The sequence below is a fragment of the Amblyraja radiata genome, chromosome 1 (assembly GCF_010909765.2).
Source record: "Amblyraja radiata isolate CabotCenter1 chromosome 1, sAmbRad1.1.pri, whole genome shotgun sequence".
In the NCBI taxonomy this organism is placed as follows: domain Eukaryota; kingdom Metazoa; phylum Chordata; class Chondrichthyes; order Rajiformes; family Rajidae; genus Amblyraja; species Amblyraja radiata.
In genome coordinates this window covers 21249884-21277057 of record NC_045956.1, presented here as the reverse complement: position 1 = coordinate 21277057, position 27174 = coordinate 21249884, and the positions used below count along the sequence as shown (strand labels likewise).

The following is a 27174-nucleotide window of genomic DNA, read 5'->3' as shown; positions in this document are numbered from 1 at the left end:
TTTGACAACACTTTCCATAGTGTTGCCTTTCACAGGTTTAACTTACCAAAATGCAAAGATGGCTGCGCAAAATGCAAGTGCCTTCGAGGCAGCAGGAGTGCCTTTATCATGTTGGACAGGCTAGATGCAGGAAGATTGCTCCCGATGTTGGGGAAGTCCAGGACAAGGGGTCAGAGCTTAAGGATAAGGGGGAAATCCTTTAAAACCGAGATGAGAAGAACTTTTTTCACACAGAGAGTGGTGAATCTCTGGAACTCCCTGCCACGGAGGGTAGTCGAGGCCAGTTCATTGGCTATATTTAAGAGGGAGTTAGATGTGGCCCTTGTGGCTAAGGGGATCAGAGGGTATGGAGAGAAGGCAGGTACGGGATACTGAGTTGGATGATCAGCCATGATCATATTGAATGGCGGTGCAGGCTCGAAGGGCCGAATGGCCTACTCCTGCACCTAATTTCTATGTTTCTATGTTTCTATGTTTCTAGGAGTGGAGATGCAGCTAGTTGTGGACAAACCAGCCCATAGAGAGAGAAGCCAGTCAGATAGGGAGCAATGAGGTGGGAGGCCAATGAAACCAAGAGGTTGTGTACGAAGGAACTGCAGATGCTGCTTAAAATCAAAGATAGACACAAAATGCTGGAGTAGCTCAGCAGGATGGGCAGCATCTCTGGAGAGAAGGAATAGGTGATGTTTTGCATATCTTTATTTCATTTGTTCTATATCTCTCTACTTCACCATCGATATCTCTCGTTTCCCTTTTCCCTGACTCTCAGCCTGAAGAAGGGTCTTGACCCGAAACATCACCCATTCCTTCTCACCAAGGAAGCTGCCTGTCCCACTGAGTTACTCCAGCATTTTGTGTCTATCTTCAAACCAAGGGGTTGGCGGAGGTTGGGATTAAACGTTTATTGCCTTTATCATGTATCTGTTCGCTGTGGACAGCTCGGTTGATATCATGTATAATCTTTGCGCTGACTGGTTAGTATGCAACAAAAGTTTTTCACTGTACCTTGGTACACAGGACAATAAACTAAACTAAACCTACACATGAGGAAAACCTTATACATAGTGTACAAGTTGTACCAGTAAATACTTTGATTAGTACAAGTGATTCGTGATATCTTGATTACTACGGGTGTCAGAGGTTATGGGGAGAAGGCAGGAGAATGGGGTTAGGAGGGAGAGATAGATCAGCCATGATTGAATGGCGAAGTACACTTGATGGGCTGAATGGCCAAATTCTACTACATATGATCTACATATGATCTTATGTCCTTATAAATATGTCAATTTCTCCTCTTTCTGGTTCCTAGAAAGATTTCTAGAAAACCAACTTCAACAGCATATCTTCCACATTATATTCCAGCATCTGCAGTTCCCTTTTGAGAACTCAACAGCATATCTGACCACATTTGGAGATAATACTAATTATGCAAAATAGTAATTTATTTGTAATTAATTATTTGTAATTGTAATTGTACTAATTAAATAATTTATAGGGAATTTCTACGTCATTGGGCATTTTGGCTGACCTGCTAGTTTCGATGAGTGATGAGGAGTACAAGCGCTTTAAGAAGGACCCGCAGATGGACTTGGTAAATATACTTAACTATTATTACTTCTGCCAGTGTATGTGCAACATGTTTACGAGTTATGTAAGGAGGCCAATGCTACACTTATTAGTCTAGGTCTGGTCTAATAATAATATATTATTATAAATAATGATTATTATTAATAACTAATACTGGATTAAGTATTATTTCTTCTCTGTGTAGTGAAGGGTGCTGATTAATCTCTCATGTTATTGTTTCTTCGAGTGGTGTTTTAGATGCAGCAGAATCAGTAAATTGGCACACATTTGAAACTAAAGCTCACTTTTCAAGTCGCCACATTTAGTACAATACACGTGATTTAAACGGTGACTAGTTTGGTTTACAAAGAACATGATGGGCCCAATGGCCTCCTTTAGTACTGTAATGATTCTGCGATTCAAACTCTGATGACACCTCACTGAGTTTGCCCATTAACTCCTATATATCAGCAAACATGCTGTTCTAGATGTGGTCTCCTATACATCGGTGAGACCAAGTTCAGACTAGGCGATCACCTTGGCCTTTGTGATCTCCCAGTTGTTAAAAACTTGCTAACTCCTCTTCCCATTCCCACACTGACCTTTCTGTCCTGGGCCTCCTCTATTGTCAGAGTGCGGCCAAAAGCAAATTGGAGGATCAACACCTCATATTTCACTTGAGGGCTTACAACCTAATGGTATAAATATTGATTTCTCAAATTTCAAGTGACCCTTGCATTCCCTTTCTCCCTGTCGCTCCCTCACCCTGGCCATCCTGCTAGTTTCACTGTTTGTATCCGCTCATTATCACCTTCTCCACAGCCAACAGTGGACCATTGTGGGCTCCACTCTTTCCTCGATCATCGGTGCTGGCTTTAATTTGTCGTTTTCCATACCTTTCATTCATTTGTTCTTTGTCCCTTTTCATACCTCTAGTTTCCCTCTCCCTGAGTCCGAGGAAGGGTCTCGACCCGAAACGTCACCCATTCCTTCTCTCCAGAGATGCTGCCTGCCCCGCTGAGTTACTCCAGCATTTTGTATCCATCTTCCGTGCAAACCAGCATCTGCAGTTCCTTGCTACACATCTACCCCATCACTTTACGTTCGTTAACTATAGCAGGATGTGAAAACATGCATTTCATGTTGTATTCAGTGACCAAATTAATGCAGCCTGATGTTCTGATTGTCTCCCAGATTCTGGTTGAGGAGTGCAATGACCGACTCCTGGCAGCTGCTGAAGCAAGCAAGCTGGCTGCCGTGCTCAGTCAGTACAATCCACTCTATGTGCTGACAAACCTGGTGAGTACCCAACATGAAATACATTAACATTGACATGAAATATCTTAACAATACACTGACATAAAATGCTGGAGTAAAGCGGCCTTTTCACGGGGCGACTTGACGCAAGAGTTAACCGGAGTTTAACATCGTGGGAACCTCGTGCGATAACAGTGTGGCATTCGTGGACCACCGTGGACCACCGTAGCGCTAACGGCAGGTCATCGTGTAACTTGGTCACTCGGGAGAAAATTCAAGAAAGTTTGAATTTCTCCAAGATTGACTTGTACACTTGTGGTTGAGTATTGCAACATTATATGAACGTAGTGGCCAGTGCGATATCCGTAATAACTCTTGCGGGTACCGTGGGAACTCCTGCGAACGGTGAACCCGGAAGCTGGACAGAGGGAACAGAAGGTGAGTAAAAATTATCTTATGTGGGATTGAATTTAAAAAATAAATAAAAATAAAGATTTGCATCCGCATATGGACATCAACTTATTCATGAGTTATGTTAATGAGATTCAAGAAAATAACTATAATCTTTAAAAGGGACTTTAAAAGGGACTTTACTGAAAGGTTACGCATTTTTATGGTCCGTGAGAAATTTTTCACATGTACTTCTTTGAGAGATACAGGTCGGAGTCCTCGGGTCCAGGGGTCCGGAACGCTACCAATCAATGTTGTACAGAGACCCGTGTAAGGAGTGAACTGCACATGCTGGTTTAAACCGAAGACAGACACAAAAAGCTGGAGTAACTCAGCGAGTCAAGCAGCATCTTTGGAGAAAAAAAGCTGATGTTTCGGGACGAGACACATCTTCAGACTCAATTCCGATTAGGCTGTCTGAAGAAGGGTTGTTGGGGGAGTCCAGAACCAGGGTCCCAGTTTTACAGTCTACCGTGGGAACTCTTTAACTCAGTAAAGTAAAGTAGCCTTTATTGTCATATCAGCGCACAGGCAGCAGTTGACTGTTGCTCTATTCAGTTTCCCAGGGGGTCGGGACGGGACTAGAGTTGGGAGAGAAAGGTGGGGGAGTCGAGGGAGAGGAGGGGGAGACAGATGGGGGTGTCTTCATTTACTGACGGCGGGTGTCTGTCACTGAAACAGGCAGGTGAGATTTCACATCCACCTTGTGTGTGCCTCTCTCTCTCTCTCCCTCCCTCTTACACAGGCTGAGAGACTCTGCCTCTGTGAGTGTACGTCTCTTTCTCCCCCTCTCCCACACACAGTAAGACCGAGGTACTGAGCTCAGTCCATCTGTGTCTCCCACATATACAGTAAAATATGTCTCCAAATGAGCCAATTCAACCAAGGGAGGATATATATAGTGTGTGAAAAAAAAGTTACATCATTTGTGTCACGTGTAGTTCACGATGTTCATTCAAGATTTAACGGGAAAGGTCGGGAAACGGACAAGTCACTCGCACAAATAGCAGAAATGCCGAGTACCGTGGGAACTCTTTATCTACTGCCGTTATATCGTGCGAGACTCGTGCTGGACCACGACCTCTTCACTCTGGTGACATCTTGCGTCAACTCGCCCCGTGAAAAGGCCGCTTAAACTCAGCGGGACGGGCAGCATCTCTGGAGAGAAGGAATGGGTGACGTTTCGGGTCGAGACCCCTCCTCAGATTGAGAGTGAGGGAGAGAGAAACCAGAGATGAAAAGGGACAAAGAACAAATGGATGAAAGGTATGGAAAAGGACAAATCAAAGCCAGCGCTGATGAGCAAGGAAAGGTGGAGCCCACAATGGTCCATTGTTGGCTGTGGAGAAGGTGATAATGAGTGGATACAAACAGTGAAACTAGCCGGATGGCCAGGATGGGGGAGGGACAGAGAGAGAGGGAATGCAAGTGTGACTTGAAATTAGAGAAATCAATATTCATACCATTAGATTGTAAGCTGCCCGTGAAATATGAGGTGTTGATCCTACAATTTGCTTTTGCCCTCACTCTGACAATAGAGGAGGCCCAGGACAGAAAGGTCAGTGTGGGAATGGGAAGGGGAATCATAGTCATAGTCATAGAGTAATACAGAGTGGAAACAGGCCCTTTGGCCCAACTCGCCCACACTGGCCAACTATGTCCCAGCTACCCTAGTCCCACTCGCCTGAGCTTGGTCCATAACACTCCAAACCTGTCCTATCCGTGTACCTGTCTAACTGTTTGCTAAACGATGGGATAGTCGCAGCCTCAACTACCTCCTCTGGCAGCTTGTTCCATACACCCACCACCCTCTTTGATTTAAACTAGCATCTGCAGTTACACATTAAATTAAGTTACTTTAAAATCTATCCACATTGCATTCATGTGGCAAGTTTGCAAAATGATTCCTGTTGGAGAACACAGCTCAGGTATAGGCCAGGATTTATTCAATATCCAGTCAGTCCAATACCTTGAAACTGTTACTTAATGATACGAGCAACGAGCTGAAATGTAACATGAGTCAATCATGATTGAATGGTGGAGTCTTCTTCTTCTTCTTGCACAGCCTACAGTTGAAGATCAAGGGTAGACATCCAGGCCAGGACAGCATCAGTTGCTGGGTGGATGGCTTTGATGCCCCCAGGGAAAAGCCTCAGTGGGCAGCCATTCACGATGTGTGGGATGGTCTAGTCTGGATGTCCGCAGTCACAAGCAGGGCCCACTTATGCAGGTGATGGGCTGTGCTTACATGGAGGGTGTGGATTCTGTTCAGGGTTAGCCATTGCTTGCGATGGACATCAAAACCCGGTGGTTTCACTGTGGGGTATGTGATGCCCTCTCCGTTGTTGGTGTTGGCATCTTTCCAGGCTCCGCGCCACTCAGTCTTGGAGTCAACGTCTTCCAGGGATTTAACGGAAGACCAGAAGGGTTTGCGGGACTTCAGGCGCATGTTGGGCAGATTGTTCAAGCCAGCATGGATGGGAAGGTCAGGGTTAGCCTCGATGGTGCACCAATCTTTCAACATCCTCTCCCTGCTGCATATGCTGGGAGGGGCGATATGAGGGGGGGCAGGGAGCCACTGCAAAGGTGTTGACTTAAGCGTCTCTGTGACGACCCGCATTGCAGAGTTAAGGACAGTGTCAACTCGTTTGGTGTTGCAGCTATTAGCCCAAGCTGTTGAGCAAAACTCAGCTGTTGAGTAGACTAAGGGCTAAGCTTGCAGTACGGAGGGTGTATGCATTGGATCCCCAGCTGTTGTCTGCGAGTTTCCTGATGATGTTGACCCTTGCTTTCAGTTTATCAGCCACCCTCTTCAGGTGTTCACCATAGGTGAGGGTGCGATACAGGGTGACTCTGAGGTACTTGGGGAATTCTTCATTCTTCACCGGCTTACCACAAAAGGACACTCGGAGCCTTGCATTAGCGAGCCGACTGCTGAGGTGACAGTTGTCTTAGATGGGTTACGGCGAAGTCAGTACTGGCAGCATCTCTGGAGAGAAGGAATGGATGACGTTTCGGGTCCCTAATCCTAACCCTTCTTTCAGACTGAAGAAGGGTCTCGACCCGAAACATCACCCATTCCTTCTCTCCAGAGATGCTGCCGGTCCCGCTGAGTTACTCCTGCATTTTGTGTCCATCTTCAAATGACGTCACACGCTCCAGACGGCTGTGCGGTCGAATTAAGTTGCGCGCGACCTTCGCTGGACCGTCGCGGCTCAACGCGACCATGAGGTCGCGTAATTTGCGTGCCAAGGACACGTAAGTGGGACAGGCCCTTAAGTGTCATTAACACCAGAACAGCTTGACGTTAATAGCATTAACTAAATCTCTTTTTTTCTTCCTCTCCAGAACATTTATGGAACATGCCTCCTTTCTTATAATTTCAAGGGGAGAGGTGTAAAGGATGAAAGCCAGCTCCACCTTAAACAGGCAAAAGAGGCTATTGAAATAGGGCTCCTTACAAAGAGAGATGGAGACGTTATAACAAGCAAGCATGAACTGCATGGGTTTGTTAAAGCAGCATTCTCACTTACAACTGTGCTCAGGTGGCTCACAGGTAACAGCGAAATCCTTACCAGGATGAGACGACTGTGCAAAGAAGCAATGGGGAAATTGTTCCTGTACAGTACGGGGAACCAGGAAAGTCTGGCGCAGGAGATCATGGAGCTGATCTGCCAAGTCAAAGTTTCTTTGCAAATAACCAATCTCTGCAATTCCGATAGCAAGTCCTATGTCCCAGACCACTATAAACATTACTGGGATAAGCCAATAGTGACGGGAAGGATGGCCTTTGATAAAATTCTAGAAAGGCACGAGCAGTATCACAAAACTATATGCATGGTATTTGAAAGCAGTTGTAGAAGACATCAGAATAGCAGCAGGCTCCCAAAATACAGCTGTATAACTGCGTTCAAGACTGAAACAATGGAACTAGATACTGCTGATGCCAAGGCAAGCATCCCTCATCTTTGTGATCGTGATATCCCTCGGCATTCTCTACCCAAAGAAGCAAAAGCGACACAAAGCAATGAAGAGTTACAGAATAGGAACCCTGAATTAACAAGCTCAGGCAAATCAGAGAACCAATATCCAGGCCTTTGGAAAGACGGCAAGGTGCCTCATGCCAGCTCGGAGAACGCCCAGCCACATGCTGTAACAGGCACTGATAACAAACTGGGTGATGTAACTTCAGAGGGGAAGGACGACAGCAATAATGGATGCGGAGACCATCTGAATGACAGCCACGGCTCCAGCTCCTCCTTCAAATCCTGGCTGAAAACATCCGGATCCAGACTTTCCAGCAGCTGGGAGGAAGTGAGAGCTTGCAGTGGCAGTGGATCTCCCAGGAGCGGAGGTAGACACCTTCTGCTCTCCCTGGACACAGAATGCTCCACGTTTTTAACCGATGAAGTGGAAGAGAATCAGCAGAACGATTGCAGCGCCAAGAATGAAGATTGTAAATTAAGTAACAAAACTGCACAGTCAGAACGACAGATATCTCAGACGTGCAGACAGTTTGGGGATTCAAACATTAATTGCACTTCAGGCAATACGGAGAAGAAAATTCCTCCATTTTTATCTTCAGGAGAACACAGGCCTTTCGAGATGGCCGGCTCTGATAGAGAAACTGTCGACGACAATGCAGAGGACCACAAACGTGACAGGCTTGAAAATGACCATGATCAGACTTGTAGGGCTCCTTGCAAAACCTCGACTCATTCAGATTCAGCAAACATTGAGAGTAGCTCCTTTGAGATGATTGACTCTGATGCAGAAACAGCGGATGACATTCAGGATGCTGCGAATGAGTTTCATCTGGGCACAAATAAAAATAGCCTTGCAAAATACTCGTCTTCCCAGGCACATTTGAATACCGCAAAGACTGTCGTAATCGATGGTGAGAATTCAGGGGGCTTTGCAAAGAGAAGCCAGCCTCTATCAGAGCAAAAGAAATCCATGGAAATGTTATCAGTTGATCCTGCAGCAGAGACTGCTGATGAAACAGAAGAAAACGATTATTTCCCAACTCCACAAGGAGTTTCTGAAATTCTACAAGCCGATGGAAGCAAGAAGCAGGAGACGCAGGAAACTCATGGTGCAACCCAAATGCAGAATTCCTCTGTTCAATCCTCGCTAGCCATTAACGAACCCGCCAAAGGATGCATCAGGGCGGCACCAACTGCAGGTGAAACTACTGATGGCATCCTGAGCAAACAGCTTCTGAACAGTAGCCTCAACTCCAGCTCATCCTTCAACTCATGGTGCAAGTCGCTTTATTCAGGCAGCGGTTCCAACCCTAACGACATAAGCTCATCGATGAGTTCCAGCAGCAGTTCCTTTGTGTTCCTTTCCAAACAGCGGCAGACCTTTCACAGACGGGTTATAACCGATGAAGATTATAAACTGTTGTTTGCAGGGGTAACCCATGAGTGGCTCACAGAGAGAATCAGGGACACTGGAGTATTTTACCCTCACAGGCTCAAAGACATTTACAGTAAGTCATTTCTTCATTTTTTGTTTAAACGTTAAGTTAAGTTAAGTATCCTTTTTCCTTTATTGTCATTCAGACTTTTCAGTCTGAACGAAATTCCGTGCCTTCAAGTCATAACATAGAATAAAATAACAATACACACACTTAACACAGTCATGTTCTATATACAGAACTGTATCAACAACGTCACTGTCGACAGGGAGGTCGGGTGCTATCCAAACAACAAACCATGGATGACCAGGGATGTCAGGAAACTGCTGAGGGAACGCAACTCAGCCTTTAGATCTGGCAGTGATGAATTGTACAGCACTGCCAGATCTAAACTAAAGAGAGCCATCAAAGAGGCAAAGACAGCCTATGGAAGAAGGTTAGAGGGGTATTTTAACGAGAGGGACTCTCGGCGTGTCTGGCAGGGCATTCTGCAACTCACAAACTACAAGGGCAAGGGGGGGCCGATGATCTGCAGCAGTAACAACTCGCTAGCTGAGGAGCTCAACCACTTTTTCGCCCGTTTTGAGCTGAATGAGGCGGAGCCTGCACCTGCAGCCGCACCCAGCACTGACGACCTGGCACTCACTGTGCCACTCACTGTGAGTACGGAGGACATCAGAAGAACACTCCGCAGGGTCAACCCCAGGAAGGCTGCTGGCCCAGATGGCATCCCAGGGAGAGTATTGCGGGACTGTGCAGACCAGTTAGCGGAGGTTTTTAGCGACATCTTTAACCTCTCTCTGTCAACGTGCACTGTCCCTAAATGCTTCAAGACTGCTAGCATCGTGCCTGTACCCAAAAAACATCCATTACCAGCTTGAATGACTATAGACCTGTTGCTCTCACTTCAACGGTGATGAAGTGTTTTGAACGGCTGGTCCTGGCCCACATTAAGTCTTCACTCCCACCCACCCTGGATCAGCATCAGTTTGCATATAGAGCTAATAGGTCAACGGAGGATGCCATCAACATAGCTCTACATTCTGCACTGACACATCTGGAGCGCCCTGGCTCATATGTGAGGATGTTATTTGTAGATTTTAGTTCTGCATTTAATACTATCATCCCCAGCAGAATGGTGGACAAACTGTCTGATCTAGGTGTTAATGCAAACACATGCGGATGGATTAAGGACTTTTTAACAGACCGCCCACAGACTGTCAGGATGGGGTCCAATTACTCCCCAGTCCTGACGCTCAGCACAGGAGTGCCACAAGGATGTGTGCTGAGTCCCATCTTGTATACAATATACACTTATGACTGTATACCAACACACAGTACAAACAGGATCATCAAGTTTGCGGACGACACGACTGTGGTGGGACTGATAAACAACGACGACGAGTCTGCCTACAGGGATGAAGTCCAAAAACTGAACGTCTGGTGTACCAAAAACAACCTGGTACTAAACCCATCAAAGACAAAAGAACTGGTCGTCGACTTCAGGAGGAAGAGGAGAGAGGAACCTGCTCCTTTATACATCAAAGGAGACATGGTGGAGAGAGTCACTGGCTTTAAGTTCCTGGGAATAAACATCTCCCAGGACCTCAAATGGCAAATGAACACCGTCACTCTCGTGAAGAAGTCACAGCAGCGGCTGTATTTCCTGAGGTCTCTGCGGAGAGCAAACGTCTCACAGCCGCTGCTGCTGTCCTTCTACCGATGCGCCGTGGAAAGTATCCTCTCCTATGGAATCCTGGTGTGGTTTGCCAGCTGTACTGTGGCTGAGAGGAGGGTGCTGCAGGGAATTATAAAAACTGCGCAGCGCATTACAAACGCTAACCTGCCCTCCTTGGATGATATATATAGGGCCCGATGCTTGCGCCAGGCCACAAACATCAAGCAGGACACATCCCACCCTGCCAACCACCTTTTTACTCTGCTACCCTCTGGGAGGCGATTCAGGTCTCTGTAGACTAAAAAATAGTTTCTACCCATGTGCGATAAAAGAGCTTAATTCCAACAGAGAACACTGGGGAAGCAAAATGTAATTCCAAGAAATGCCGCCAAATTCTTTTTAATTCTTTTTAAATACTTATTTATTATTTTACTAATAAGTGTACATATGTGTCAATGGTTGTCGTGTTTGTATTTTTTTTAACCGGAGTATTGTGCAATGACAATAAACGTATTCATTCATTCAACATCCACCACAGTGAGTCCACCAGGTCCTCCTCACTGTGATGGAAGGCCAAAGTCTTAAAGTCCTTATCTCTTCCCTCCTTGTTCTCCCTCTGCATTGAGGAGATCCAGGCTTCCGATGTTGCGACCCCGCCGGGTGATGGTAAGTCCCGCGACTAAATCCGAGTTCCGCGAACAGGCCGGTTCAAACTCCGCAGCCCGGGGCGTACGAAGCTGCCGCCCTCCAGTCCAGCGGATGAAGCTGTCGTTGTGTGAGCTCCGGAAAACAGGTCACCAACCTGGGACCTGCGAGCTCCCGACGATGTCGTCCACTGGGCCCACGTCGGGTTGCCGCAGCCGCTAAACTGGCTCTGCCTCCGCAGCCTCGAGGTCGGTCCCAGTTGGAGGCCGCCAGCTCTGCTATTAGGCCTCAGCGCAGACGGAGACGGAGGATACGGCAAGAAAAGGTCGCATCCCCTCCGGAGGAAGAGACCAAAAACATGTTTCTCCAACCCCCCCCGCCCCACACATACACAACCAATATAAACTAAACACAAAACAACAACAACAAAAAAGAAAAGACAAACGGACTGCTGGCGAGCCGCAGCTTCAGGGCAACGCCGCCACTTCCGGAGATGTTATTATTCGCATTATTTGGTAAATTAAGGCAATTATCATTTAATTATCAGTCCATTCAACTGCTGCAAATCTCAGCCTTCATTTCAGAAAGTGTATTTTCATGGATTGGACCCCTTTAAAGAGGAACGATCTTCAAGTACATGTTTAAGAAGGAACTGCAGATGCTGGAAAATCGAAGGTAGACAAAAATGCTGGAGAAACTCAGCGAGTGAGGCAGCATCCACGGCGTGAAGGAAATAGGCAACATTTCTGGCCGAAACCCTTCTTCAGACTGATGTTCTGAAAAAAGGGTTTCGGCCCGAAACTTTGCCTATTTCCTTCGCTCCATAGATGCTGCCACACCCGCTGAGTTTCTCCAGCATTTTTGTCTACCTTCGATTACATTCTGTCTTTTACACCCTCAGCACCTCACAGAGCATTTTGTAATAATAATAATAATAATCTTTATTGTCATTGTACAAGACAACAAAATTTTGTTGGAGCAGTCCTCCAGCTGCACAGGAATATGAGTATAAAAATACGTTTAAAAAAGAACTATTAAAAAATTAGACTATAAACATATAGGAGTATGGGCGGGTGTGTGAGAGAGAGGGGGGAATCAGTGTGGGAGGGGGATAGAGTTCAGTAGTGTCACAGCTCTATGGTAGAAGCTGTTTTTTAGTCTTGTCGTGCGGGCGCTCAGTGTCCTGTATCGTCTTCCTGAGGGCAGGAGGGTGAAGAGGCCGTGTCCAGGGTGTGTGCTGTCTCTAATGATGCCCTTGACCCTCCGGATGCAGCGGGTCCGGTAGATGTCCTCCAGTCTGGGGAGCTGGGTGCCAGTGATCCTCTCAGCAGTCTTAATGACGCGTTGGAGAGCTTTCCTGTTCTCTGCGGTGCAGCCAGAGTACCATACTGTGATGCAGTATGTGAGAACTGACTCGATGGCTGACCTGTAGAAGCTCACCATCAGCTGTTGTGGGAGACGTGCCCTCTTCAAGCACCTCAGGAAGTGAAGCCTTTGAAGTCCTTTCTTGACCGTCGCCGTGATGTTGACGGTCCAGGTCAGGTCGTGGCTGATGTTGACCCCGAGGTACCTGCTGTTCTGCACAGCCTCCACTGTCTCGCCGTTAATGGTGATGGGCTGATGGACGAAGGTCTTCGGTCTCCTCCTGAAGTCCAGGATCATCTCCTTTGTTTTTGCTGCGTTGAGGATCAGGTTGTTCTCACGGCTCCAGCTCACTAGGTTCTCTACCTCTGTCCTGTAGGCGGCCTCGTTGTTACTCGTGATCCTGCCTACCACGATGGTGTCATCTGCAAACTTTAATATGTTGTTGGCCTCGTGGGTGGGTTTGCAGTCGAGAGTGTAGAGGGAGAAGAGGAAGGGGCTCAACACACAGCCCTGTGGTGCACCGATGTTCAGGGCGATGTTTGTGACCTATCCAATGAAGTATGGTCACTCTTGCAAGAAATATATTGATTTATTGACCTTTTAATTTCATACTTTGCCGAGTATGGGAAAGGGCAGGGTAGTTAAAATGTTTGACAACCGGGAGATCACGTTGGCGAGGTGGACTGAGTGATATTGACATTTCTGTCCTGGGCCTCCTCCATTGTCAGAGCGAGGCCACACACAAATCGGAGGAACAGCATCTCATGGCTGGCTTACAACCCAGCGGAATGTATATTGGTTTCTCTAACTTCAAGTATCTCTTCTCCCTCCGTCCCTACCCCATCCTAGTCGTCGTTCAAGTTTGACTGTCGTCCTGTTGAGTTTCATTGTCTGTATAACATAGTATCACCAACCCCACAGTCAACAATGGAGCATTTCCTTGAACCGTTGCTTTTTTGCATATCTTTCATTCATTTGTTCTATATCTCTCTATATCACCGTTTATATCTCTCATTCCCCTTTCCCCCGAGTCTCAGTCTGAAGAAGGGTTTCGACCCGAAACGTCACACATTCCTTCTCTGAATTACTCCAGCTTTTTGTGCCTATCTTCAGTTTAAACCAGCATCTACAATTCCTTCCCACACATAGAAATTAAATAGCTCAATCCAGTTTAAGTGGAATAGCACTTTTCCTTGGTGCACTGCACCTGTGCAGAAAGTAAATTTGTATACAGGTGTGGCAGCTGAAGATAAGGCAACGCAAATGACCTGGGGAATTCGGAGAGCATCCGCGATTGGAAAGGAGTGGGGGACGAGGGTTGTTAGCAGGTTGAGGGGTGATGACTGGGGTTTGCAGGGAACATGTAATTGCCAATTGGCAGAGGATGCAAGTTGGAAAGACTGGCCTTTGGCATTCCGGGTGGTGCATTCAGTAGTCGGTGTCGGAATCCACGGTGAGGTCTTGTCTGGGAATGGGTGGGGTCAGGGAGGTTCAGCCAGGACATCGGTGACTGGACAGATCTCAGGCAACCACTGGAGGGAGTCACTGCTAGGGAACGGGGAGGGCCTGAAGGAAAATTCTAGGATAGCCCAGGATTCCCACTCGGTTCTGTGCTTTCCTGGAACCTACTGAGGAAGATCATTTTTAAGGTGCGCAAAAGCAGGCCCATTGTCCAGCGGACAGTGTGGGCTCCTCCAAAGAGAACGGAAATTACATTAGAGGCATTCAGATGTGAACTCGTACCACTGCACAGGGTCTTCCCTGCTTCTTCTTCTTCTTATCGAGTCCACACACAAGATTAGAAGTTGTTCAGCCAGAGCTGAACACACTTCTCGGCATCTGCACAATAGTGTCTGTCTTGCACTTCTTGTGCGTCTTGTGCGTGGTGGTGGAAAGATTGGTTGAAACAGGGCCGCGACGTGAACGCTCTTTCCTTGACCCCTTCTCCCTGCTGTACAAGGCAGATGTGCGGAGGAGCTCACAACAGAAAGTTTAGGAAGGAACTACAGATGCTGGTCAGAAGAAGGGTCTTGTCCCAAAACGTCACCCATTCTTTCTATCCAAAGATGCTGCCTGTCCCACTGAGTCATTACTCCAGCATTTTGAGTCTCACAACAGAAAGTGTTGGCTTTGAACAACTCCGTGAGCCCTTGGTTTCCATTAATATTTTGTTGTCCATAAAGATTGAATCACCTTCGCATGGCAACATAGTGCTACCCAAACTTTAGTTCAGTTTAGTTTATTGTCACATGTCCCAAGGTACATTGAAAAGCTTTGGTTGCGTGCTATCCAGTCTGCGGAAAGACAATAAATGATTACAGTCGAGCCATTGACAGTGTTCAGATACATGATAAAGGAATAATGTTTAGTGCAAGGTAAAGCCAGCAAAGGATAGTCCGAGGGTCACCAATGAGATAGATAGTAGTTCAGGACCGCTTTCTGGTTGTGGTAGGATGGTTCAATTGCCAAATAACAGCTGGGAAGAAACTGGAAGGAACTGAATCTGGAGGTGTGCGTTTTCACACTTCTATACCTTTTGCCTGATGGGAGAGGGAAGAAGAGGGAGTGTCCAGGTTGCGCGTCGTCCTTGATTATGCTGCTGGCCTTGCCGAGGCAGCGTAATTAGTTTGGAAACTGATTTCCAAATAATTATGTTTCAGCACTGCTCCACATGCCAAAAAAAGTCGCATTAGTTCCTCCTCCACAATTTTCTTGTCCTCCTGTTTAATCCATTCGGATACTAAGTTAACAAGGTTAATTCCCAGGATGGAGGGACTGTCATACGTTGATACAATGGAGCGGCTGGGCTTGTATACTGGAATTTAGAAGGATGAGAGGTGTTTTTTGAAACATATAAGATTGTTAAGGGTTTGGACACGCTAGAGGCAGGAAACATGTTCCCTATGTTGGGGGAGTCCAGAACCAGGCCACAGTTTAAGAATAAGGGGTGGGCCATTTAGAACAGAAATGAGGAAAAACTTTTTTATCCAGAGAGTTGTGAATCTGTGGAATTCTCTGCCTCAGAAGGCAGTGGAGAACAATTCTCTGGATGCTTTCAAGAGGGAGTTAGATAGAGCTCTTAAGGGAATATGGTGAGAAGGCAGGAACGGGGTACTGAATGTGGATGATGAGCCATGATCACAGTGAATGGCGATGCTGGCTCGAAGGGCCGAATGGCATACTCCTACACCTATTGTCTATTGAAAGTCCAATTGCACCATTGAGTATGTAAGACCGCAGGGTGTTTGGTGATCAAGTCCATGTTGTTTTTCTTTGCATGCAAGATCTGTTCAAATGAAAAACATAGTTTATGCCTATTTTTACAGGTGGTCTATTATTTAAGTATAACAAAAAAACTGACACTTGGACTGCCCAGGAAACGTTGGTGTATGTTGGAAAGCCTTTGGTTGTGGATAAACCTGGTGCCCAGAGGACTGCTTTGGAGATACGCTTTCTGCATCAGGAAGAAATACTGGGCCGGTACTGATTTCCATCTCTTCTGAAATCATATTATCGTCTTATTTTTTTTCTCTGGCAGTGTTGTCTTAAATGATTCCTGCTGGGGTTATGGGGCGTTGGTGCAAAGACTCCTATCATTAGCATCAATTATCAAAGCCGCCGTTATATGTAAAGGAAGAATTAGTTTAGTTTAGTTTAAAGATACAGCGCGGAATCAGGCCCTTCGGCCCACTGAGTCCGCACCGACCAGCGATCCCTGCACATCAACGCTATCCTACACACTAGGGATAATTTACATTTATACCAAGCCAATTAACCTACAAACATGTATGCCTTTGGAGGGTGAGAGGAAAATGAAGGTTTCGGGGAAAACCCACGCAGGTCACGGGGCGAATGTACAATACAGACAAGCACCCATAGTCAGGATTGAACCCGGGTGTCTGGTGCTGTAAGGCAGCAACTCTACCGCTGCACCACCGTGCCATCCAACAATCTGCCCATAAATGTCATCTATAGAAAAGTTGTCCATCCGTCCTTGTGGCTGCTCGGCCTTCTCCCTGCAATCTAGGTGCTTCTTTCATTCATTTGCAGAATGTGGTTGCACGGTCAAAACCAACCTTTACTGCCTACCCCTAATTTCCCTTAAGGTGATGGTGAGCCCCTTCTAATAGAGTCATAGAGTGATACAACATGGAAACAGGCTCTTCGGCCCAACTTACCCACACCGGCCAACAGGCGGGCACACTGGCACCACCTTCCTGTGTTTGTCCCATATCCCTCCAATCCTGTCCTATCCATGTACCTGTCTAACTGTTTCTTAAATGTTGGGATAGACCATGCCTCAACTACGTCCTCTGGCAGCTTGTTCCATACCTCCACCACCCTTTGTGTGAAAAAGTTACCCCTCAGACTCCTATAAAAATGTTTCCCCTTCATCTTAAACCTATGTCTTCTGGTCCTTGATTCACCTACTCTGGGCAAGAGACTCTTTACATCTACCCGATCTATTCCTCTCATGATTTTATACATTCAATTGACTCATCGCTCAATTGACAAGAGTGCCATTCTAGTCTGTCCAAATTTGGTCATTATCTTAATTTAGTTTAGTTTAAAGATAAAGCATGGAAACAGAGCCCATTGATCTCCGATTCACACTAATTCTATGTTATCCATTCCCTACACACTAGGAGCAATTTACAGAGGCCAATTAACCTACAAATCCGCACGTCTTTGGGGTATAGGAGGAGATTGGAACACCCAGAGGAAACCCATGTGGCTACATGTAGAATGTGCATATTCCACACAGACAGCACCCGAGGACAGGATGAAACATGGGTCTGGCGCAGTGAGGCAGCAGCTCTACCAGCCGTATCATTGTGCCGTCCTTAATCAGTTAGCTAAAAGCAAGTGGAAAACAAAAGACTTAAGAATAACAGCCTGGCAGAGCAGGCTCTGGATTGGGGTCCAGTGGATAGACTGAGGAGAGAATAGAACATTCTACTGAAGAAGGTTTTGGTTCCCAATTTAGATATGTTTCTGATATGTGTAATGATTCTTTCATGGCAAAGGAAATCTCAAAATGCTGGAGTAACGCAAGAGGTCAGGCAGCGGGTCGGGACACTTCTTCCTGACTTGAAACGTCACCTCTCCACATTCTCCAGGGATGCGGCCCGACTCGCTGAGTCACTCCAGCATTTTGTGTCTTTCCAGGTAAACCAGCATCTGCAGGTGTACTTGCTTCGACAGTTAAACCTCAAATATGCATAGATTGATTCCCAACAAGTTCACAAAGAGAAGAGCAAAAATCAGTGTCTTAACTCGCTCTTCCTTGCTGTTCCAGATATGTTGGGAAACAATACAAAAATACTAAAGAGCTCTCCTACCATTTCCATGATGTTGAACGGCAAATGACGGCACAACACTACGTGACGGAGTTCAACAAAAGGCTCTACGAGCAGCAAGTTCCAACACAAATATATTATATTCCATCCTCAGTTCTCTTGGTAAGTTTGAGTCAAAGGCATAAATTGGAAGCTCCTCAAAAATGAGAGGTTGGAAGCGTGATGTGTAGAAGCTGTGGACAAATGGGTTGGCTTAATCTTAGTGATTTCTTCACCGGAGGAACATATATATCATAATGAACGTACTGAGGGTGCCTTGAACATGATTCAAGCTGGCTGGGTTGGGCCTTCTGTGATGATGGTGATCTCAGCAGAAAACCAAGGTGGATTGTCCGATCAGCACCTCTGTCTGAATGTGGTTGTGAATGGGACGGCACAGTGGCACAGCTGGTAGAGATGCTGGCTCACAGCGCCAGAGACCCGGGTTCCACCCTGACCTCGGGTGCTGTCTGTGTGGACTTTGCAATGTTCTCCCTGTGACCGTGTAGGGTTTTTTTCCGGTGCTCCGGATTGCTCCCACATCCTAAAGACGTGCGGGTTTGTAGGTTATTTGGACTCTGTAAATTGCCCCTAGTGTGTAGGAAGTGGATGAGAGAGTGGGATTACATAGAATTGTGTGAACGGGTAATCGATGGCCAATGGTCGGCATGGCCTCAGTGGGCCGAAGGGCCAGCTTCCATGCTGTGTCACTAAACTAAACAATTGCTTTCAAGAGCTAGGAGTGTTTTAATGTCATATGTCCCAGATAGAACAATGAAATTCTTAGTTGCTGCAGCACATTCAGCACTTGTCACGACCCCTGCTATCGTTGAGTATAGGGATATCCCATAGCCTCCACCCACATAATCGCACCAACATACATGACTATTGGGACATACCGTGGTATAGTAGGTTCAATTGCACCCATTTTTGTGAGATTGTCCAGCTCTGAAACAGACTGATGATATTTGCTCCAGTCTTTAGCTGACCTCTTCCAGTACAACAACAACACTGGCACCCACCCGACAGCATGAGAAATGGCTGAGTTACATAGTGCACAACAACAAGACAGTCCCTCTGGCGGATATTGTCCCATCAAAACGGGTCTACTCACAAAATGGTGGGAAATTATGCCATATGAGCACCTTACTAGCAATAACCAACATGCTAATGCTCAGGTTAACTTGCAACAGGACTGCTTGACTCCACACTTCATGCCAGCCTAGTTCAAATAAGTACAAAAGGAATGAGTAAAATCAACTATCCTAAATGGCAAAGTTGCCTTTAACCGCAGGCGGCACGGTGGCGCGGCAGTAGAGTTGTTGCCTTACGGCGCTTGCAGTGCCAGAGGCCCGGGTTCGATCCCGGCTACGGGTGCTCTCTGTACGGAGTTTGAACATTCTCCCTGTGACCGCGTGGGTTTTCACCAAGATCTTTGGTTTCCTCTCACACTCTAAAGACCTACAGGTATGTAGGTAAATTGGCTTGGTAAATGTAAAAATTGACCCAATGTAGGGTGTAGGATAATGTTAATATGCAGGGATCGCTGGTCAGCGCAGACCCGGTGGGCCGAAAGGCCTGTTTCCGTGCTGTATCTCTAAATTAAATGAAACTAGACATGAAGTATGGCAACAAGAAGCCCTCATGGATTGAATCCAAAGAAATCAAAGGGGAGAGTCTGCACTGACTTGTATCTGTTGGAATGGACTAGTCCTACCTTTGTGGACAACATGGAAAGTGTGTCAAGGATTATGGGGAGAAGGCAGGAGAATGGGATTATAGGCAGAGATCAGCCATGATTGAATGGCGGAGTAGACTCGATGGGCCGAATGGCTTAATTCTACTCCTATAACATGAACATGATAGCTGAGCAATGTTCCACATTATCAGGGTGATGCCTGTATTGTTCCTGCACTGCACTGGAATGGCTTGGCCAGAGGCATGGCTAATTCTAAAGTGAATAAAATGCTCAAACGTTTCTTGTGGTTGTTGCAAGTAAATTCTTCCAACCCTAATTGCAGATGTTCCTCGGAACAATGTCCAGGATTTAGACAATTGAGGAGATGGTTTCAACTCAAGATTTTGTTCGATTTGCAGGATACCTTGCAAATGACGGTATATCTATTTGCTCTTGTCCCTCTTATGTGACATGTGTCAGAGGGTTGCGAAGTGGAGTCAGCCCAGCCTTGTCAAGTAAGAACAGCCAACTTCAGCTGCTCCACCAACAACCAACCACCATTAAGTCAGAAGTCTGGATACTCACTGATGTTTGCACAATGTTCAATGCACTTTTTGAAACTCCTCAGAGAGCGAAACTGTTCATGCCCGCAAACAACAAATGCCAGACCACATTCGGTCATGGACTGATAAGTAGCAAGTAATATTATCATTAGGGAATAACCTTCTCAAATAAAAGAAGAATTTGACTCCCTTCCCTTGACATTCAAACACTTATCTTCACCAAGTCACTGTATCTTAAGATACATCTGTATCTTAGAAGTTACAGTAAACCAGAGACATAACTGGATCAGCCACACCTATACTATGGATACATAAGCAGGTTCGAGGTTGGATGCCCAATGGAATATGGCTCAAGTCAGGAGCATGATGGAATACCCTCTACTTACCTGGGTAAGAACAGCTCCAATAACACTGAAGAATTTCAGTACCTCCCAGGTCAAAGCAGCCCATTTGCTTGACACCACATCCACAATCCCCCCCTCCCCCACTCCCCTCCTCCATCCAACCCAACACAGTGGCTGCAATGTTTACCATTGATCTTACTGGCCAGGCCTACTCCAACACCAATTTGCAGACCCCACCTGCCATGGAGAGGGATAAGGGCAACAAGCATGTCGGTATGCCACCACTTGTTAAATCTTCTCTAACTATGCTTGAGTTAGGAGCATCTCTTCAATGGATCTAAATCCTGGAGCTTCACATCCAAACACTAGTTTGTGGGACTGCAAACACTAGATTGATTAAAAACAAACAAAGTGCTGGAGGAACTCAGTGGGTCAGGCAGCATCTGTGGAGAGAATGTATAGATGACGTTTCAAGTTGAGGCCCTTCTTCTGACTGAAGATGGGTTCTGACCTGAAAGGTCGATTGTTCATGACCAACATGGATGCTACCTGACCCGATGAGTTCCTCCAGTACTTTGTTTTTTTGCTCAGGATTCCAGCATCTGCAGTTTCTTGTGTTGCCATCAATTGATTGACTTCAGTAGATTAAAAAGATGGCTCATGCTCTTCTCAAGTACACTTTGAAATGGGCATTTAATGCAGGGCCGGAATTAGATGAAGAGAGGCCCTAAGCTATTTCACTTGTGAGCCCCCCCCCCCACAATCCCCCACCCCCATGACTAGGGGACCATGACTACCCAACAGTGACAGTGTGACACTTTTAGACCCTACCGTATGTTGTCATTAAACAGTTGGTTTTAAAATACATATTGGATTCACTGCGGAGCGGGCGATACTTTACCTGGATCGTCGTTTGAAGCTCTGGAGTGTTGGGCTTGCTGCTTCAACGTCATGGAGCTGTGGTTCCCGGAGCTCCCAGCCTTGGAACATTAAATTTAAATGTTATCCAAAAGCTAACAAAAAATGAAAAGATGAAGCTCATGGATATGGTGGCCCACATTTGAAATGTGTTATGAATAGTGATATGGCAGACAATTTCCATTTATACCAAGCCAATAACCTTCTTCTTCTTGCGTATGGCATGCACATCCTAAAGTTGTAGGACAACTTGTTATATTTGATCTTATTTGATTGTGCACGCCGGGTTGATTGCATTCGTCGAATCACGTGAAGGTTGCAATCTTCCACCCCAACCAATTAATCTACAAAGCAGTACGTATTTGGAGTGTGGGAGGAAACCGAAGATCTCAGAGAAAACCCACACAGGTCACGGGGAGAAAGTGCAAACTCTGTACAGACAATCACCCTTAGTCTGGATCGAACCCGGGTCTCTAGCGCTGTAAGGCATCAACTCTACCGCTGCACCACCGTGCCGCCCAGAAAATGCCGCTCAAAGGAAAGTTATCCCTGCAATCTAGGTGTGTTTTTTTCATTCATTTGCAGAATGTGGTTGCATTGTCAAAGCCAGCCTTGGATAGATTGTAAGTACTTGTAAGATTGAATCAGTTCTGCCTTGTTCATGATGGACGTTCACTGGTGCATTAATGAAGAGTTAAACTGCTAAGGTAAATTAAACTTATGTTCATTTTCTTTCACATTCATCAGGTTAAATCTGTGAAAGAAAGTGTCCTTTGTGAGGCGTTCATATCAACATAGCCTAACATTCACTTCAGGCTTTCTTTTTCCTCAGCTTTTGGAAGACAACCAAATTGTGGGGTGTGTAAGCGTAGAGCCATACATGCTTGGAAAGTTCATAAAACTAACCAACAACAAAAGGGATGTTCGCAAAGAATATGAAGCAACAATATATGGACTTGCATTTGGACATTTTACCTATGAGTTTTCAAACCAAGAAGAAATAGTGGTCGATTTACAGGGTAAGTAATTTAAATGCCACCCAATAGATGATAGCAGCCTTCGTAATCCATGAGCAAGTAATTCTAATGGTTATAGAATCGCACCGACCACATGTGTGTACCATTATCCAAACAAGATTCACAGGGTCAAGCAGAAGCGTTTTAGTTGCTCGATGATGAATGAATGAATACATTTATTGGCCAAGTATGTGCACGTACAAGGAATTTGCCTTGGTGCTCCGCTTGAAAGTAACAACACGACATACAGTAAACAATAAAGAATAAAACATAAAACATTAAGAATAAAACATTATAGTTTAAACATGCAAATAAAATAAAATACCAGAGCAAAATGTTTTTTGGTAATTGAGTAGAGCTACTGCTCGTGGGAAAAAAAGTTGTTTTTATGTCTGGCCGTGGCGGCTTTGACAGTCCGGACTCGCCTTCCAGAAGGAATTTCTTCAAAGCGTTTTTGGCCAGGGTGAGAGGGGTCAGAGATGATCTTGCCCGCTCGCTTCCTGGCCCTTGCAGTGTACAGTTCGTCAATGGGTGGAAGGTTGCAGCCAATAACCTTCTCAGCTGATCGAACGATTCACTGCAGCATCTGGATGTCGTGCTCGGTGGCTGAACCACACCAGACCATGATGGAGAAGGTGAGGACAGACTCTGCGATGGCCGCGTAGAATTGGACCATCATTGCCTGTGGCAGATTGTGTTTCCTCAGCTGCCGCAGGAAGTACATCCTCTGTTGGGCCTTTTTGACTGTGGAGTCAACTCCCTATCATCAGGGAAAGTCATTGTGTTGACAAAAGTGACCAGTTGTTTCCAGCTTTAGAGTTTGTGCTATCAGAACTTCACGAGAAGAAATTCAGTTTTCTCTTCATTTTCTTTTGGAAGGGGCCATGTTGAAAACGATTTTTCCTTGCTGCACCACTCAGTTCTAGTGTGTCTCCCATGTGTCATTCCCATGAGGCAGAATGAAATAGACAGGTTCCAAACCTGCTGATGATAAAGGCAAGATGGCATGTTGTGATGAGGACACGGGGATTATGCAGCGGAATATCAATAGATTGAGTGAAAACCTGGCAAACATGGTTTAACCTGGGGAAGCAAAGGTGAAGCACTTCAGTAAAAGGAATGAAAAGGCTGCAAACGTCTGAACTTCCGAGGGATCTTGGTAATTCACTGCACAAGTCACAATAGGTTAACATAGGCAGCAGGTCTAATAAGTAGTTAAGAAGGCAAATGGGACTTTCCCCTTTATAGCAAAGGGGAGTTTAAGAATAAGGAAACATTCTTATAGTTGTACAGGGTATTAAAGAAGCCACATTGAGAATATTGTGTACAATTTGGTTCCCTGACCAAAACAAGAATATAGTTGTGTGTAGGAAGGAACTGCAGATGCTGTTTTACACCAAAGATAGACATAAAATGCTGGAGTAACTCAGCACATCATCTCCACAGAAAAGGAATAGGTTACTTTTCGGGTGGATACCCTTCTTCAGACTTCAGGCATTGGAGGCAGTCCAATGGAGATTCACAAGGTTAATGCCTTGGATGAGAGGGTTGACCTATTAAGAGAGGGCAGGCAATTTGCGTTGGTGTTACTTGTAGTTTAAACGTATGGGGGTGATCTCATTCCGATAGATAAGATCCGAAAGGAGCTTGACAGCATAAATATTCTCACTAGTGGGAGAGTTACAAACATAGGGACATAGCTGTGGAACATAATCTCTGGAATTCTCTTCCCCGGATGGTGGTGGAAGCCAGATTACGGGAGATATTTAAGGTAGTAATAGATAAATATTTCAGTGGCACGGCAGAACAGCAGTAAAATTGCAGACTTGCAGCACCAGAAACCCAGGTTCGATCCTGACCATGGGAGCTGTCTGTATGGAGTTTGTATGTATTCCCTGTGACCTTGTGGGTTTTTCTCCAGGTGTTTTGGTTTCCTTCCATGCTCCAAAGACGTACAGGTTTGTAGGTTAATCGGCTTCTTTACAGGGGCCTGTTTCCACGCTGTATCTCAAAAGTCTAAAGAAAGATCGGGGAATTCAGGGTTATGAGGAACTGGTATAGGAGAGGTATGAGGCTAGCATGGAATAGCATTCATCATCTTGAAAGGTGAGACAGGCTTGAGGAGCCTGGTAGCCAACCGCTGGTCCTACTTTCATGTGTTCTTGCGGCATGTCCACCTCCATTATCTACCTTGGGCCTGATGAGGCTGAGACTGAGAGCATGTGAATGCCATGGTTTTGGTGAAACCAGGAACTGCAGAGGCTCTTTTACAAAAAAAACCCCACAAAAGCTGGAGTAAAGAGTCTGAAGAAGAGTCCCGAACCAAACGGCACCTATCCATGTCCTCCAGAGATGCTGCCTGACCTGCTGTGTTACTCCAGCACTTCATGGCCTTTCCCCCCCCCCCATGTTTTAGAGGTTCTCTTTTCACCCCTATCTGATACCCACTCCACCTGTGAAGCTGTGGTGCTTGTTTTGAGACAGTTATTTTTCTTTTGTTTATTTTTGGGACCTGCTTATTGCTGGCAAGGTCTGTATTCATTGCCCATCCCCAACTACCCCCAAGAGGTTGTTGGAGGGGCTGCCTCCTTGAATCCCTGCCGTCCTTCTGGTGAAATGAAGGAGGCAGGGGCAGGAATTGGAGCATTTATTTCTTGCCATTTCGCACGTCAAAATTCTCATGGAATGATTTTAGAATAGGAAAAAAAAGGCCATATTGCTTGAACAGGATTTAGAAAAGGCTTATTAAAAAATCTCCTTAGAATCTAGAATTTCTCCTGTGGCCCCAGCCCCACATAGAATGGTTGTGGTCTCGTAGCTAATGACTGTTCTGGTGTAGAGCGATTGCTAGGAAATTCATCATCACCTGAGGTCCATGGCATCAGGTGTAACTGACTCGACCTTGCATGACGTAAGGCCTTACCCATCAGGGCTGCATCAGCACAATGTATGCAGAGGAAATTGGGTAAGACCCGGCCTGGGGGGCAGGTGTAACTGTGAGTGAGAGAGGGGCCCAATGGTATAAATGAGCCTCTGTTGTTGCTGTTCATCAGTAGAGATGTGGGCTTTGTTTCTCAGCAATCACTGGTGATGGGATGGGAAGTTTGGGAGAGCATCAGGAGGTTGAAGGAAGTTGGCGGTCAGAGTGTTGGGCCCCATACAAGAAATGGTTGCCAAGGGAGATCTCGTTAGATTCCACAGCACGTCTGGGGACCATCATGCATTGCACGGCAACAACAGACAAACCCAGAATAACATTTCCATCTTTGTTAATCAGTAATTTTCCTAGTTTTAATTTTCACAGAACATAGAACAGTACAGCACAGGAATAGTTCCTTGGCCCATGAAGTTTATGCTGAACATGATGCCAAGTTAAACTGATCTCATCTGCCTGTCTATAATCCACATCCCTCTGTTTCTTGCACTTCAATGTGCCCATCGAAAAGCCTCTTAAACGCCACTATGGTATCTGCTTCCACCACCACCCCAGGCAATGCGTTCCAGGCCCCCACCACCCACTGTCAAAGAACAACCTGCCCGTACATCCCATTAAACATCCCCCTCTCACCTTAAAGCCATGCCCTCGAGTGTTGACATTTACACTCTGCAAAAAAAAGGTTCTGGCTGCCGTCACTATCTTTTCCTCTCATCATTTTATATACACCTATCAAGTCTCCCCCATCAACCTGTGACGTTCCAGAGAAAACAATCCAAGTCGATCCTACCTGAAGCTGAAACTCTCATGCAGGCAGCATTCTGGTTACACTCCTCTGCACCCTCTCCAAAGCCTTGACATCTTTCCGATAATGGGGGACCAGAACTGCATGTAATATTCCAAATGCATCCTAATCAAAGTCGCACAGAGCTGCATCATGACTTCCTGAGTCGTATATTCAATGCCCATAGCAATGAAGGTGAGCGAGCATACCATATGCCTTCTTTATCACCCTATCTTTTTATGCGTGCACCTTCAGTGAGCTATGAATTTGGATTGCAAGGTCCCTCTGCTCATCAATGCTGTTAAGGGTCTTGTCATTAACTGTATACTCCCTTAATATTCAACCTCCTAAAGTGCAATATCTCAACACTTGCTCAGGTTGAACTCCATCTGTAATTTCTCTGAGCATTTCTACAGCTGATCTACATCACACTGTATCTTCTGACACTATTCTTCACTTTCTGCAACTCTGCAACTCACAATGACTTGGACAAATGCATTCCTCACCGTCTGCTGATTTTGGTGTCATCAGCAAACAAACTCAGCAGCCCATCTACATTTACATTGAGGTCATTTATATACGTATTACAAGCAGCAGAGTTCCCAGCACAGATCGCTGTGGAACTCCACTGTCACAGACCTCCAGACAGAATATTTACCTTCCACCCGCAACCCTCTGTCTTCTATGACTAAGCCAGTTCTGAATCCATTTGTCCAAGTCATTGTGAATCTTCACATCTTAACGTTCTGGATCTGCCTACCATGAGGGACTTTATCAAAACCCTTACTAAAATCCATACCAGCTCTCGAAGGCCCTCCTCCCTCTTGGCTGTGGGGGTCCCTCCTCATTCTCAGTGGCCCTCCTTGCCCTCGGCAGTGCGGGTTCCTCCGCGCTCTTGGTCGATTCCGCAGCTGCGCAGCGCATCACGGGAGCCTTCCGGGTCCCCATAAGGTTGTTTAGTTTAGAGATACAGTGCGGAAACAGGCCCTTCGGTCCACCGATTTCGCACATTAACACTATGTCCTTGAGGTGTCCTTGAGATGTCTGAAAGGCGCCCATTAAATAAAATTTATTATTATTATCCTACACACACTAGGGATAATTTACACTTATACCAAGCATACAAACCAAAGCCAATTAACCTACAAACCTGTACGTCTTTGGAGTGTGGGAGGAAACCGAAGATCTCAGAGAAAACTCATGAGGTCACGGGG

General features: G+C 45.9%; 1 protein-coding gene across 2 annotated transcripts in view; it reads left to right on the top strand.

Annotated features, from left to right (window-relative positions):
• alpk1 (alpha kinase 1) overlaps nt 1–27174 on the top strand; it is a 137984-nt gene that overhangs the window by 110045 nt on the left and 765 nt on the right. For both annotated transcript variants that reach the window (XM_033018729.1, XM_033018737.1), the window contains 6 exons: nt 1496–1591; nt 2761–2865; nt 6622–8767; nt 15710–15863; nt 17683–17845; nt 22058–22244. In XM_033018729.1, coding sequence (XP_032874620.1) covers nt 1496–1591; nt 2761–2865; nt 6622–8767; nt 15710–15863; nt 17683–17845; nt 22058–22244 — 2851 coding nt within the window. The remainder of the gene's footprint in view (nt 1–1495; nt 1592–2760; nt 2866–6621; nt 8768–15709; nt 15864–17682; nt 17846–22057; nt 22245–27174) is intronic.